At 41.9% G+C, this 16915-nt stretch overlaps 1 protein-coding gene across 1 annotated transcript in view; it reads right to left on the bottom strand.

Annotated features, from left to right (window-relative positions):
- Positions 1-16915, bottom strand: part of LOC117749698 (ephrin type-A receptor 6-like) — a 42981-nt gene that overhangs the window by 16566 nt on the left and 9500 nt on the right. Inside the window, exons 2-7 of the mRNA XM_034560403.1 lie at positions 16361-16489; positions 15575-15724; positions 15306-15467; positions 14957-15185; positions 2996-3151; positions 1884-2225 (exon numbers count right to left, since the gene is read on the bottom strand). Of these exons, the coding sequence (XP_034416294.1) occupies positions 1884-2225; positions 2996-3151; positions 14957-15185; positions 15306-15467; positions 15575-15724; positions 16361-16471 (1150 nt within the window). The 5' untranslated portion in view covers positions 16472-16489. The remainder of the gene's footprint in view (positions 1-1883; positions 2226-2995; positions 3152-14956; positions 15186-15305; positions 15468-15574; positions 15725-16360; positions 16490-16915) is intronic.

Below are 16915 nucleotides of genomic sequence, written 5' to 3' on the forward strand. Positions count from 1 at the left end.
AACTGGGCATAAACACAACCATACTAAATCCTTAAAGAAGAGAGTCTGATGCTGTTGACCACTTTGGTCCTGACTGAAATATATCACCAATTGATTGCAATGCAATTTGGTACATCCAATGTGTAAGCCTAAAGGGGTGTAATTGTAGACTAAATGTTCAGCTTGTTGTCTCAACAACACAAATAGTGGAAAAAAAGGATAAACTGTCGTATGATGTGTTTTTTGGCACTGCAGGATACAAATGACAAACTGCCACAATCTTACTGCAACAATTCTGGCAGCCTCTTATCACACACAAAGACGATTCAGCACAGATGATTGCCTATTTTTATATATATATTTTTTTTTTATATATCTGAGCTACTTATAAGTGTCTGTCCGTCTTGTTATCATCAGAATTGCATGGCTTGCCGAGAGGAGAGAAAATTTGCACATACATCCCAGTGTAATTTATTAATCCACTCCTTTTCCTTCCTTCATTTCAACCTTTTCCATCAATTATGCCATCAATATTCTTGCCCTTCTTGTCACTAGAGCACTCAGGTCTCAGTGCTTCCTTGAGGACATTGACAGCAGTTGATCTCCTGTCAGCTGGATATTGCTAATTAGGACTAGGTTTAGGTCATAATGGCTCAGCTATTCAAGGGGTCAGAGATGTGCTTCACATTTTTAAACATTAAGCTAGACGGAAAGAAAAAGACTGTGGAAAAAGACACGGGGTGCTCAGGAGGGAGAAAAGGCAAATCTAGCTGCAGAATAAATAAATGTTCCCCTTACAGGAGCATATTTATCTCAATATACTTGCATGCAGACACAGTATGTAGGAGCTAAACAATCAAGTTTCATCAATCAACTACAAGCATGTGCATATGTCAAGCATAAGCATGCAAATTGAACCTATAATAATATTTTTTAAACGTCTTGTTGAATCCCTCAACAATCTGTCCACCAGAAGGGCAACAAATGGGATCCATAAACTGCAGGAAAAAAATCATTTTTTAAGAACACCTCAGTCATGCACCAAAGTTACTTTGGAATTTAACTCAAAGCCTTGAGATATGTTTGAGGACTTATTACCAGTACTATACATGTAAGTGACCGGAAGCATTCAACCTAAACTGGTCCCTCACATCCAGTCCACAGTTAATCTGACAAATGCCCCAAAAGGTCACGTGTGGACATCCTGTTATGAATCAATCCAGTATTTTTGGGAAACACCTTGTCAATGCTCATGTAAGTTAGGTAGTTACTGTAGGTGTAGCAGGTATTCTTGGAAAGCAGAAAGATAAACATGTGAAGGAGTAACCTGCTCGTTCGTAAACTATTTTTTATCGGTTTTGCTTGGCTCCCTGCCATCCCACCAGCTGAATGGTCCACTGGGGAAATTCCCACCTTTTCAGATGGCCATTTTGCCGATGCCAGCAGTATTAATATGATGAATGTGTCGCAATATTTTGTAGCTTACCATGTAACATTGTCAGCCCTGCAAAATGTTTTAAAATTGATTTATGTAATTATAAAATTCATGGCCGCAACTAAAAACTGTTTTCTTTATAAGTCTTTCAAATATGTTTTAAAGGCATAGTTTAATCAGGAAATAGTGTTTAAATAAGACCGTGAAGCCCATTGTAAGATCTCCGATTTGCTTTTTTGCACGAACAACGTACCAAAGCCCAAGGTATTTCAATTACAGTGACGAGAAACATAGAAATGCTTGGCATCAGTTCAAGCACTGTCCAAGAAATTAGTAACTCAAGTCAAGTTAAGAATATCCATATAATCCACCCCTATAATTATGTGGCAGGTACATTTGCTTGTCAACGACAGTGAATCCAACAGAACTGACACAAAGCACCGAAGTGAACAAAAGCTCTGTAACTCACCAGCTTGGTGTGTATTGACGGTAACATTCGCCAGCGACCGTGCAGACATCCCCAGCCCAGAGACGCCGTTTGCCGCCTCCACGTGGAAGGTGTAGTTGGCGTGCGTCGCAAAATCTAGGATTGCCACAGAGGTGCCGGTCAGACTGAGCGGCCGTGGGATGAACCGCAGGTCAGGCTCACACGGCTCACACTGAGTGGCACCGTCCCTTCCATCACAGCGCTGGCACAGGACGTTGTAAGTGATGTCCTTCCTGCCTCCCGTGTCGCTAGGAGGCATCCACTGCAAGAAGAGAGCCGTGTCATTGATCAACGACACCAGGTTCCGGGGAGCCGACGGAGGCCCTGGAGAGAGAGGAAAGGCCATTAGAGAGAGAGATTACTCAATGATAACTCACTGATCACTTTGTCAGGTATTGTGCAAATATAACATTTCACAAGTAGAGTGGGTTTGATACAGCAATAACACTGTGGTTGTGTAATACTACTGTGCAAAAATCCAGGGTTTTATGTAAGAATCAGTATTATATGTACAGCGAATACACCACTCATCTGACCTAGTGAATGAAGCTTGACTGGGCACGTGCTCACCACAATCTGTCAATTAAAGGACCTTTAGAAGCAATAATGTGAATCTGCAGTGTGATGTGCGATGTGCGTAGGTAACGCTGTGTGTGGGTAGATGGTTTGTTTTCAACCTATTTTGCAGTATTTTATTCAAACAGCCTCAAATGTTCATGATAATACACACAATTGTTAAAACTCTACAATGTATGGTTTGGCAAAGTGATCAGAACTGCAGTTAGTGTGAGTGAGTGAGTGAGTGAGTGAGTGAGTGAGTGAGTCTTTGAATATGTGTGTAGTTGGTGTGGGTGGTAAGCTTTCACAGTGCCCTAAGTGTTTAATTCCAGCATGCGACTGGTCAATTTCATGTTTCAGAGTTTTTTATGTCTATAAATGAGGGTACATCATCATTTATTTTTTTCAAAGTTGAGGTATGGAGGAATATAGTTATGGAGGCATAGTGCAAATGGATTGGGGAGGGATGGGATGACCAAAATAAATTACAGATGCAAAAAGGAACCCTGCTGAGTTTTAGTAACTACTTTACTAACTTGTACAGGCCATGGTGGAGGAGTCTTTGATAGCTCTGTAGAAGCCTTTGTCGCAGTGACAGATGGTGGCGGCTTGGTCATGGCTGGAGCTATGTGGAGGACACTTGGAGCATTCAGTGTTCCCAGCATATGCTTTGAAGAAGCCAGGCTTACAAGCTGGAGAAAAAGAGAGGGGTAGGAAGAAGCTTGTTTAAAGGTCAAGCCCGATGCCTGTTGCTTTACACATGAAACAATGATCCCAGTCACTTCCACACAGTGGAATTATTAATTAAACACTGGTATCAGATCGGTACACAGTATCAGCCGATATCCAAAGCCCAGGTATCGGTATCGGCTTTCTATGCCCCATGCTGATGGTGCTGTTCATCGTCCAGTCTATGGCAAACATTTGGAATAACCCCTTTCTCCCACAGCAGTTTGCTTTCATTGTGGTCTAGCTTAGGTAAATAGGCATTTTTCTATAACGTTACTTTAGTTGTGAAATAAAATAGGCTGAATAGCAAATGTTTGTTCATGTTAGGCTTCCTTCCTGTCAAGGATGTTAGAAACGTCACCCTAAAAACAATTAAGCATTAATCAAACGCTCAAGTAATCACTTGAAAACGCCACTGATAACATTAGTTTACAAATTACTTGGCAGGAGGTTTATTAGTTTATTAGTCTAACCGCTTTTCTCAGTTACTAGTTGCTAAACGGACGCCTTCTAGAATTGCCTAAGCCGCATTTTCATCTTCAGTTTCTACACAAACACAAAATGAAGATATTGTGGTTTAGCAAACATCCTGAAAGGCAATGAACTGGAGCGGGGGACAATACTACGAAAGGCCCATCCTCGCCTCAGTGTTGGATACTGTATACACTACGTTGTGGAAAATACTCTGGAGCCTCACAAAGGAAAGTTGGTATTGTCTGGCATGTTAAAAAAAAGCTATTAACATACAAATAATGTATTATGAAAATACAATTATAGTCTCCTTTCAGACTAAAACCTCCATCCACTTACCTGGTATTCTGCAGTGTCCCGCCCGCACCCCGGTTTACATTACATTACATGTCATTTAGCTGACGCTTTTATCCAAAGCGACTTACAATAAGTGCATAAAACCGTGAGTCCAAACTCAGAACAACAAGAATCAAGCAAGTACAATTTCTTCAATAAAGTTAAACTACAGAGTACTATCCGTAAGTGCCATTTAAGTGCTACTAAAGTGCTATCGGTAAGGGACATTTAAGTGCTACTACGGCATTTAAGTGCTACCTATTCAAGGTATAGTCGAAAAAAGATGTGTTTTTAGTTTGCGCCGGAAGATGTAGAGACTTTCTGCTGTCCTGATGTCAATGGGAAGCTCGTTCCACCAATGAGGAGCCAGCACAGCAAACAGTCGTGATTTAGCTCGAAGTGAAGGAGCTACAAGCAGATTGGCAGAAGCCGAGCGAAGTGAACGGGCTGGGGTGTACGGTTTGACCATGTCCTGGATGTAGACTGGACACGATCTGTTCGCAGCACGGTACGCAAGTACCAATGTTTTGAAGCGGATGCGAGCGGCCACCGGTAACCAGTGAAGGTCGCGGAGGAGCGGAGTAGTGTGGGTAAATTTCGGTCGGTTGAAGACCAGTCGAGCAGCTGCATTCTGGATGAGCTGTAGAGATCGAATGGCATTAGCAGGTAGACCTGCCAAGAGGGAGTTGCAATAGTCCAGCCGTGAGATGACCAGAGCCTGGACCAGAACCTGTGCCGCCTTCTGAGTGAGAAGGGGTCGTATTCTCCTGATGTTGTACAGCATGTACCTACAGGAGCGTGTTATTGCGGCAATGTTGGCAGTCAGGGAGAGTTGACTGTCGAGCGTCACTCCGAGGTTCCTGGCAGTCGGAGTCGGAACCAGCACTGAGTTGTTGAAGTTAATAGTCAGGTCGTGGGTGGGAGAGCCTTTTCCTGGAAGGAGGAGAAGTTCAGTCTTGTCCGGGTTAATTTTCAGGTGGTGAGCGGACATCCACTGAGAGATGTCGGTCAGACAGGCAGAGATTCGTGCTGCTACCCGTGTTTCAGATTGGGGAAACGAGAGGATCAGTTGGGTGTCGTCAGCATAGCTGTGGTAGGAGAAGCCATGCGAGCGAATGACAGAGCCAAGAGAGTTGGTGTACAGAGAGAAGAGAAGAGGACCAAGGACTGAACCCTGAGGGACCCCAGTAGTCAGAGGCCAAGGCTCAGACACAGATCCTCTCCAGGTTACCCGGTAAGAGCAGTCGGTGAGGTAGGATGAGAAGAGTGAGAGCGCGGTGCCTGAGATACCCAGGTCCTGGAGGGAGGACAAGAGGATCTGGTGGTTCACTGTGTCAAAGGCAGCAGAAAGGTCTAGAAGGATGAGGACAGAGGAGAGAGAGGCTGCTCTAGCAGTGTGAAGCTGCTCAGAGACAGCAAGGAGGGCAGTCTCTGTTGAGTGGCCTGTCTTGAATCCAGACTGGTGGGGGTCTAGAAGGTTGTTACAGTGAAGAAAGGAGGAGACTTGGTTAAAGATAGCTCACTCTAGAGTTTTGGAGAGGAAGGGAAGGAGAGAGACAGGTCTGTAGTTGTTGACTTCAGATGGGTCGAGAGTGGGTTTCTTCAGGAGAGGGTTGACTCTTGCCTCCTTCAGAGAGTTAGGGAAACAGCCGGTTGAGAGGGAGGCGTTAATAAGATGGGTGAGAAAGGGAAGAAGGTCCGGAGCAATGGACTGGAGAACGTGAGAAGGGATGGGGTCAAGGGGGCAGGTGGTTGGGCGGGCAGAGGTTACCAAGGTAAGAACTTGATTGGGAGACAGGGGGATAAAAGAGGAAAACAAGGGGGAAGAAGGTGAAGTTACTGGAGGTGTAGTTGAGGAAGATGGATTAGTAAATGAAGAGCGTATGTCGTCTATCTTTTTTGTAAAGTAGTCAACAAAGTGGCTTGGTAGAAGGGTGGAGGGAGGGGGGGGAACAGGGGGGTCAAGGAGGTTGGAAAAAATTGAGAAGAGCTTTTTAGGGTTAGATAAAGAGGATTCGATTCTGGATTGATAGAACAAACTTTTGGCTGCAGAGATGGACGCAGAGAAGGAGGAGAGAAGAGATTGATAGGCAAGCAGGTCGCTGGCGAGTTTGGATTTTTGCCATTTCCTTTCCGCTGCTCGCATAGTGGCTCTCTCGGCGCGCACCGGTTCGGACAGCCACGGAGCCGGAGAGGACTTGCGGACCTTTCGAGTCGTAAGAGGACAGAGAGAATCAAGAGAGGACGACAGCGTAGAGAGAAGTGTGTCAGTGGCGAAGTTAGGCTGCATAAGTGCGAAGGAATCGGTTGAAGGGAGGGCTGACAGAACAGAGGAGGCCAGAGAGGAGGGTGAGAGGGTGCGGATGTTGCGACGGACAGGTGCAGAATCCGTTGTGGGAGGGTTGTCAGTTCCAAAGAGTGGGAGAGAGTACGAGATGAAGAAATGGTCAGAAACATGAAGTGGAGTTACAGTGAGGTTAGCTGTAGAGCAGTTTCTGGTTTACTTTCCAATCTCATTACTTCCTTCAGTTCTCTCCTGTTTGACCTTTTCATTTCCTTTTTTTCCCCATCTATTCAACAAACTCTCCTTTCCTTATCTCTCCAATTTTTCTTCAACTGTTTTGCTCTGCCACACATCTCACCTTTTCTTAATTTTATTTCCTTCTTTATTCCAATATTTTTCCTTTCCCATCCATCCTCCTCCTGTCCTCTGCTTCGCTCTTTCCCTCAAAGCTTATCAGAAGATGACAAAACTATTGCAGATTGCCTCCTTCTCCCCAGACTTATCTCAGCAGAGAAAAATAAAACACTAATAGTGAGATTATATAATATTCTGAGAATCTGGGGATGATTTTTGTGTATGAGAATATATGTGTGGGTTGGGTAACAATTTCAGAATTATCCAATAAAAATGCCAGATATAAGACAGTGTAATGAAATTCAATCAAGACTTCATGGCAGACAGCCAGGGGGATTTTTATAATTTCAGCATTCTAATATTTCCCACACAATAACTTTAAGTAGGGAGCCACAATTGTTTCTTTTCTTCCTCACAACATCAGAGATCATATAACATAATGGAATGTTATTTCTGATGTATTATTGTCTCTATTGAGACATGACCACTATAATCCTTCTGTTGATATAAACAGTTTCATAGTGAGTGATGTCTGCTGCTACCCAGTATATGGGTACTCCATGTAAGAAACTATTGCTCGGGCCTTGATTATCCTGGTAAATTGAGAGTAAATTGAATTAAATTTCCAGAAATGTTATTCTAAATTGTACAGAAAGTCCAGCCACATCTCACAAACTCCACAGCTTATACGTCAGATAGAAATACCCGTCCTTGGTGAGAGCGCAAAACAGGAACTTAACTGAAAGGAGGGAAAGCTCCAGGACCCGACGGTGTTTCTATTGAAATCTACAAAGAATGTAAGGACATTCTACTGGTTCCTTTAGTGAATTTGTTTGAAGAATCACTTGGAAATGATGAGCTGCCCCCATCTCTGCGGAATGCACTTATAACCTTAATATTTAAGCCAGGTAAGCCCTCCACACAGTGTGAATCTTACCGCCCCATCTCCTTAATCAATAATGATGTGAAAATAATAGCAAAAGTGCTTGCCATTAGGTTGGAGAAACATTTGCCATCTATTGTGGCCATAGACCTAAATGGATTTATTAAAGGAAGACAGGGCTCTCACAATATCCGTAGACTGATGAACATTATATATGCCAAGAAAGAAGAACCTGATGTGGCTGTGATAGGACTTGATGCGGAAAAGACCTTCGATCTCTAAATTCTTTAGAAAAGATAGCTCTAAACCAGCATGGATCAGCTGGTCTGATCTCAAAGTTTTATCAGACTGTCATCGCTGCAGCAAAAGAATCCTCAGATGACAAAAGGCTAGCGTGGTGTTCAGACCTAAATGAAGAAATCACTGTAGAAGAATGGCAGGACTTATGTCTACAGTGTCAAGTCCAATCAATAAATTCAATGTTCAAGCTTCTCCAGTATAAATGGTTAATGAGAACATACATCACTCCAGAGTTACTACATCGCATTTACCCCAATACACCGGATACATGTGCTAAATATAGGATACATAAAGGTAGCTTGGCTCACTGCCTCTGGGAATGCACCCTCATTCAAGATTTCTAGTAAGAGATTATTAATATTGTATCTATTTGTATCAACGAACAACTTCCAATATGTCCAAAACGTTGTCTTTTTGTGTGTTTCCCAGCAAACTGTACACTTAACAATAGCAAAAAAAGATGGTCATATTTGTCTTCTTGAAGCTAAACATAACATTGCAATGGTTTAGAAATCTGCTCATAGGCCGAGCAAACGGAATTGGATAGAGGGACTGCTACAGTGCATTATTGCCCTAGAGAAACTTCTTGTGTTTGTGTAATGTGAAAAAGACCGTAAAAAACATTTGTCAAAAAAAATGTAATTAAATTGCTCTTGCTACTTATATTCATGCAGTAATGGAGATTAAGATTTCATAAATTCAGTAGTTGCAGGTACACTAAATCCCTCTGATGCAGTATCTCGAGCATCTACATGTCTGTCAGCTCTGGAGACCTGAGGGAGAGGACAGGTTGAATGAGGATAAGGCTTCCTACCTCAGGCTAGACTGTTGTTATGTGAGTCTACCCAAGGCTAGAAACTTGTTAGAGTGCCATCAACAGTTCAGTTGTTAACTCAATTGATAATACAATCCACTGTATAGAGACCACCTATCGAAGAGTCGCCGGTCACACCAGCCTGGAACATTATTGAGAAAAGACAAATTGGACTGTCTTGAATATGTCTCCCATTGTTCCCGTCCCACAGAGATTGATCGTGTTCAGCTTTGACCTTCAAAATGTTTCACCAATGATGAATCCAATATTAGTGAGTGGAATGAATATCTCGTTCCTAGCCATCTGAAACCATATCACGTTATCACTGTCAAAACAACTGTAAGCCCTCCACTGTCCGTGGAAAATACTAACTTTTGATTGGCTTTAAGGTGTTCATAAATTGTACATAAAGACCCCTCAAGCTGATGTAAAAATTGCCAACCTCTTTTCTTCTTGTTTGACGGAAAGTTTTATGAATGTTGCTGAAGCTACAACTTTCAAGCCAAACACAAGATATTGCTTATTTTCACCACAGTGCAGCAGTTTACTACGTTTATTAATATTCTCACTCAATTCATTGTTTGTGCACTCAATATTTTATAAACCTTGTATATGTAATCTTATCTCTGTTTTTAGGTTTGTTTTGTGACATCTGCCTCTTGGGACTATACGGATGAAAAATAGCCTCTTGGCTAAATATGGCGCATTTACAGAAATGTTATTTTTAATGTGCACTGTCCCTTATCAAGTAAACCAAAGTTTTTTTAAAAAGTACGTCTCTCTGCCAATTCTGGCTTTACGTCACCACCAGATTTTGGGCCATAACTAACAATTATCTTCTGTTGTAGATGAATCAAACAGTCCAAAACCAAACAAAATATTTAACTTAAAATGATATAAAATCCATTTGAATTTGCTTTCTATAGAGCTATTGGACACGACAATATTAAATCAAGTGGTTTTGACTGAGAGTAAAAATGAGAGATGAAATATGCAGGATGGAAAAAGATACAAGGAAAAAACAACCTGCATAAACAGGTGGACATAATTGAGTATAAAGATATGTAAAAGGATAAGATGAAATATTGACACACCGACAGATATCCTCGCCAAAATCACATTGCTGCTTAGCTCCTAATGGGAAGAGTAATTTGTCACCCAGCTTCCAATTTTTTGTGGCTCCTCAGTCACTTGGATATTACTTTCCTCCTCTGTTGAGCTCCTGCCAAAGGCAACAAACACACAATCATTTGAATTCCCAGCTGCTCCCTGCTGTACAGTGTTCGCTGGCAAGATCACCACCAAAAAGCAATTACAATACTCATAGCACTATTTTCGATCAAAAAGTTTGAAAATACGCCCCCCACCACAGACACATACACATATGCACACACAGGCACATAATGAGACCCAATTTGTACCCTATCAGCTGTCATGGAAGGCATTCTTATTGAAGGAGCAATATTGGCACAAAATCGGTATTCCCATTCAGAGCAAATACTGCTGTAGACCGATAACATACAACAATCATGTTGGGAGAGGTACGTTTTCACCAGTTAATAGCATCAGGGCCGAAACTAATGATTCTTCTTTTAATTTTCAATTATTCTGCCAATTATATATATAATATTTTTTGCTCTATATTGGTCTCCGCCAACTAGTCTACTCAGGGGAGTATGTGGCTCCTCAGCTGCTAAATGCTCCACTGTGTTCACCCATAGATGTTAACTTTGTCTGAGTGGTGATGGTAGTGTAAAGTGGGTTTCCACTTGTTTTTTCCTCAAAACAGCTGCCTGCCAGCTGAAAACATTGCTGATGAGCGCAGTAAGTGAATCAGGACGGTAAAGTTGTAGGCTAGAAAACCCAAACAATGACTTTCAAGATGCTGTAAAGCTCTGTAGAGTTAAGGGGGAACTGCAGAGTCATTATCTCTGGGTTCATAATTGCAGGTGATCCCTTTTAGAATTGCACAGTAATTTGATCCATACAAATATTGATCAGAGCAGCTTTAAAAATGCTTTTCTAAACACCTTGCAGGAATTAAACTTTGGTCAACAGTCGCACTTAGGAAGGCGTGGAATTTGAGTTTCAATAGATATCCTAAAAAGGAAGTTCATCAACTGAACATTTGCAGGAAATTAAAGACATGCCAACCAAGAGCTTTTGATTTGTTTGGGTGTGTAGAGTTGGAAGTTTCCTCTTGGCTTTACGTTGTCAGAAACAGATGGAGCCAGAGACTGTTTACCCTGGACTCTCAGCTTTGATATGGAGATGGGAAGTTCACAGAGAATGAGTGATGCTCTAGTCTGGCTAGGCTGCGTTAGAGGCCAGAGGTAAACACGGTCCTTAATGGACAGCGGAAGGGAACAATGTATTGATTTCATCATTTCCTATTTCACTCTACCTGAATTCAAGGTCACTAGTTTGTACTTTTCCTGCCTGATCAATCCTGTGTCTTAAGACGGCAGAAGTCATCAGTGAGCAAGCTAAGCTTTGGCGATTTCTTGAGAACTGTGACACGGATGGGTCAAGAGGACAAAGATAAAAGGGAGAACACCGATGGACTTTAAAGTGTGTCTATCTGAAGGTCTCTCTTCATCATTCATCTTTTACAATACATGTCATTTAGCTGACGCTTTTATCCAAAGCGACTTACAATCATGTTACATTCATACACTGTAGACACAGCTACAGGGAACAATGCAGGGTTAAGTGTCTTGCTCAAGGACACATCGACTAGGGTGGGGATTGAACCGCCAACCCCCTGATTGAAAGACGGTCATGCTAACCACTGACCCACAGTCGCCCATCTTCACAGCACGAAGAGAAACCGATCTGTGTGTTCGCAAGTACAGGAGGTGTTAACTGGCATAATGATCAATTAAAAGATGTTTCAGTTATTGCGTAATCACTTAGCTTGCTGGTGGTTTTTTGGTTTTGTCTGCGTATTCATTCTGATTCAAATTGAATTCAAAAAGACGTCTCTATCAGCTTCCCCCACAATTCACAGCCTCCTTTTGAAGAGAATTGTGTGACGAAAGGATGTGGAACAAATAGCGTTTGCACTATGGTGCTTTATCTAGGTCATGATATAACCAGCCTATCTCGGAGTAATCCTCTTGTGGCTGACACTGAATGAAAGGAATAGAATATTAAAACACTCGATTGAGATGTCAAAACAGTCTGGCAGAATGCTGTTGGGGTGGAAAGCAGGGTTTGATAAGCGCTGATGCCTTTGTTTAGGCAGCTGGGAGGGAAAGATGGACGTGTTCGCGCAGAGCTCTGCTTATATTTGGGAGCGCTGGGGTTTTCCCTATTCTCTCTCACACTCTCTCTCTCTCTCTCTCTTTTGCTCTTTCCCCATGCTGCCTCTCAGACAGCTTTGATCACAGTACCCTTTGAAGCAGTGTTCCAAAATGAAAACGAGGAGAAAGCAGAAGTCACCGCAAGTTCACGCCTAAACTTCCTGCAACAACTTGCAAAGTGCACATCTTCATTGCAGCACGAGCTCTGCAGGAGCTATGCACAATATTCATTAAAGCCATGAATCATTAATTGTAAGGCCATATTGTGTTGTTACTATCGATCGCCTCTTCTCAGCGAATGTTAATGAGTTTGAAGATGCAGTTTGAGAATTGCACAGCAGATCAAGCTCGATAGATGTTACCTGACTGCTCTGAAGCCGACTATAACTCCTGCGCAGCAAAACAATAGAACTCTGGCTTCCTCAACCCGGGATGCTCAACAGTATTACAGAGAAGGGTGAATCTGAAAGGGACAGACATTTTGGGAAGTATGCTCATGTACTTTCAGACATACGTTATATCCAGTGCAGAGATAACTTTGGGAAATGTTTAGCGGACACAAAAACTGGACAAAAGGACAAACTGCTGGTCAAGCTCCGGCTAAACTGAAGACACATTGTTGGCCTCACAACAGTTTTTATGTTTCATTTACATGTTGTATTTTGCTGACATGCTGTACATGCAGTACATATGTGAGAGCGAGTAATGCATTGCCATTACAGAGACTGGAATGTCATCCCAGGGTATGTACGTGTATTCACATACAGCGTTAAATTATTGGTATTATATTACAATTATCTTACTGCTGACAAAATACATTGTGTGACTGTGTGATAGGAGCTGTGTACTGTTAGTCATTATAAATTAAATTATCCAGATCATTTTACGAGATTAAAATCAAGACTAGAGTGGCAATACTACTTGCACTCTGAGAGAAACCGAATTTCAAGAGTATTCGTGAAGAATTAGCTGGTTGTGTCGGCCAATCATCCTCAAATCTCCTAGAAATCAGTTCCAGTTGGGTCAACAGGATGATTTATACTGTGAGACGATAAAGATCGGTCAACTGTCAGAATGTTTGCTTTAACTGTCCTCTATATGTCTGGCTGTATTAGACCATCGTGAACTGTCTTGCAAATCAACAGCAAAACTGTGTTTGGCAATATTAGACCTGGACATGATTTTTACATCAACGTGATACAATAACTTGATTTTTTTTCAGCTGTTTTATTTTTGCTGGATTATCTGAAAACAGACATTGCTATCTAATGTTTAATCCATTTGCAGTTTCTAAATAGGTTTGAAGCAATATATATATATATATATATATATATATATATATATATATATATATCAATATAAAATTGCATTAATCTTCTGCAGTCAACTTGAGGTGTCTGACAAATAAGCTTTGTTGGTTCAAAGAACAAGCAGTACGAGTGAATAAATAGACAAGTGCACATTATTTTCCAAGTGTCAAGTGGGTTCCTGCATCACGAGTTACTGACCCATTCATTGTAGCGGCTGCCAAGATCCCCTCGACACTGTTGCAGCTACAGTACAATCGAGAGCAGCAACTACTGTCAAGGGGGAGGAGCAGGGAGAATATAGATGCAGGACATATAGGAGGGACATCACGAGAGTGCTGTTCCTAAACTGCCGTCTCATCAGTAATCTCTCCTGACAGGCTTCTGTGTTGTTTAACTACATCTTTGAGATGATTGAGAGCAATAGAGAGAAAGGATAAATAGGAAGCACAGAAAAGATCAAAAGAAAAAGGACACCCCGGAGCAAATAAAGGAGATAATAGAGCCTGCCCCACATATCAACTGTACTAATGACTGTTGGAATTCTCTCTGTAATAACCTGAGTTACCATATCACCAAAGGGGTACTACATTAATCTCCCCCCAACCAGCTGAGACTTCTGTGAGTCTGCAAAATGTAGCAAGTAACAGAAGGTGCACTTCAATTGTAATCATGCAGTGTGGCTCCATTTACCTGCCTTAATTACAACAGCAGGCCTGAGCTTCGTAAATGAAAGTGAAGGTTGGGGGAGTTTTAAAAAACACAAGGTGGAAGCTAAGTTAGCTCTGAAACTAACAAATGAAGGCAATTAGCCAGCTAGCCCCCAGTCTGACTGCACAGTCTAATTGGGAAACCAGGCTAAAGACGAACTGGAACAACTCAACAGTTTCTTTACCTTTTTTTTAATCTGTTTTGCTGACAAAAGGCCATATTTCAATAATGCTGATACGAGTATTTAGAGACGAGGCATTCTAAAAAAAAGCCCTTCACAGAAGCTTTGCGTTATTTACCACTGTTGTTAAATTTAAGAGTGTTGGTGTAAATGCTATGTGGGTGAACGTTTGCATTTATCTACCACAGCATGATATTTATCATGTCATATAAATAGAAGCAGAAAGCCAAAACAGCCAAAACAGCCAAAAAAGCCAAAACAGCTTGATATTAAAAGAAACGACTTTTCCATTTGAACCAAATAATTGAAAGAGTCCAGAAGGTTTCTCACGAGAGCCATTTTGAAATGTCAAATGAAAATCCTGGGTGACATACACTAATCTCTTCTTATCCACATTGTTTAGGGTCTCATGTCAGAAAAGGACGTTGATGAGAGCCAGCAAGAGTGAGAATTAAAAGGGAGGAATGAAAAGAGAGCAAATAAAGGGACACGAAGGGAGGAAGGAGGGCTGGGGGGCATGTAAGTGAAGCAAAACAAAGAGGACAAGAGAGGAGAGAAGATGATGAGGGTCGGGGGTGGAGCTGTGAAGAGATGAAGAAAGATTGAGAGGATCAGACAAGGATGCAGCATCTTAGAATGAGAGGAGGGAATAGCGGTTCTGTAAAGTCAGACTGCTGCAGATGACTGGCGAGGCCCTGGAGATCTGTTATGGCAATGCTTTCTCTTCTCTTTTCTTCTCCCCATTTGATTCCTTCTCTGTATCTCCAGCTTTAGTTCACTGTTCTGCTCTAAAATGAGTACAAACACCAACACACTTCTTACCCCGGCAGTCGCCATCCATCTCCTCGTGGCCAATGCTGCAGACACAGCGGCCCAGGGGTACCAGCCAGTCTCCATCAGCGCCACAGTACAATTTGGGTGTGTCCCTCTCTTCTGCATTCTCCACACATGCGCCCCTTACTTCCACCAGGGAGGATGAGTCCATATGTGGCACCGTGTCTGGAAATGCTGCCAGGTTCCTTAAAGTCGAGGGGCAGCGTTTGTAGAACACCTTATGATAAAGTGGAAAACAGGAAGTTGCAGTACTGCCAGTCTTGTGAAGGAGTTAGAATTGACAAGTTCATGGCTGTTGTTCATGTGAACACAAGTCTCACCACCTCTCTTCACTGACCTTGACGGACACAAGGGCAATACAAGCTCCCACATCCTGGAAGGCTAAGTAGAAGCCTGTCTGTGTTACCGGTCCCACCTCCCTGACCTCGGTATTGAGGCGAAGAACCCGATCTCCAAGGTCTGTCTGTGTAAAACTCTCATCTGCCGCTATGGTGTCCACCTTGAAGCCAATAACAAAAACACCTTATTGGCAAAGTTCATTGTTATGGAATCATACCAGTAGCATAAAGGAGGCATTTTTTCGTTAATGCGGCTCCGATAACCAACCTTGGCATAGTCAGTAGGCCGGAACCGTGTCCCTGCAGAGAGCGGTTCTTCTGTCTGCAGGTAAAAGAGGTTGAAGGTTTCCTTACAGGTACCAGACACCCAAGGAATGGAGTTGCAGTCTCTCAGTGTGAAACGCAGCTCCACATATACCTGAGTTAAAAAAGATAGATTAACAAATAAATCATCCCAAGCTCAAATACAGGGCTATTAAACATGTTGCAGTCAGTTATACATATTGCCTGACCAATGGTAGGCTTTTTGTTCACATTTTATAAAAACATCAGGTGCAAGCATCAGAGCAATTAATTAATTAATATAAAGTAATACAAATTGTCAAAAGGACAGCATAACACTACAAACAATTAATAGTTAAAAAAAAACTGTAAAGAGTAAAATACAACCCACAAAAAACTGTTTGAAAAAATTTAAAAGTGCAATTAAGTCATTAAAAGATATCTGACAAGACGTCAATAGCCCAACCCAAACTCGTACAGCTCAGTTTCAGAAATAATAAGCAGCAACCGAGTCAATGTGCAGAAATACTGCACCATCTTTGACTTATCATGCACTGTTCTGTATTGACCTCAAAGGAATCCTCTCTATCAGAGTGAAATCATGTTTTTTTTTATATTTTTTTATATCTACCATCCCCCCCCCCCCCCCCCCCCCCGAGACTTTGCCGACCTATAGACAATGTCACACACAGGCCCTGAATCAACACTATACTTTATTTGATTAACATTTCAAAGTCAAATGTGTCTTAGGGAAGTGATATATGGTCCAGACCCTCTGTGCAGCCTGCCGCTGGATCCATCCAGACCGTAGCCAGTTGTTCTGGTTTGGCTCCATCACGTGGCAAACCTGGAAGGTGTGAATAGGTCGGTTCTGCTCATCCATCTCTGTGATAGCATCCCACTGGAACAATATAAGAAGCAAATATTAGTAAATATATATATTTTTGAATTGCCATATACCAACAGAGTATTTAATCAGTAAGTTGTTTGCCTACAATCTGAAAAATGAAAACTAGATGCCATTATCATGTGTGAACTGATCCTACGAGAACAGTAATGTGTTGATTGGTGTGAGTGACTAGAATTGGCTGTTATTCACAGTGTTATACTAATTTGTAAAGGGCTACAGATTAGTAGAAAATATATTAGTAATGAGCTTACAATACATGCACCCATGAATGATCTGGTTTTATATCCGTTCCATAAGAAACTGTGAACCATATATTGCATGTAGTGAAACTTAATTTCTATGAAAACATGACGTTTGAAAGACACCAATGTTTTCAAGCTGTTGCATCAGCCAGACGCTCTCATTCGTCTGCTCCGC

This window comes from Cyclopterus lumpus, chromosome 3, assembly GCF_009769545.1.
Source record: "Cyclopterus lumpus isolate fCycLum1 chromosome 3, fCycLum1.pri, whole genome shotgun sequence".
Taxonomy (NCBI): Eukaryota; Metazoa; Chordata; class Actinopteri; order Perciformes; family Cyclopteridae; genus Cyclopterus; species Cyclopterus lumpus.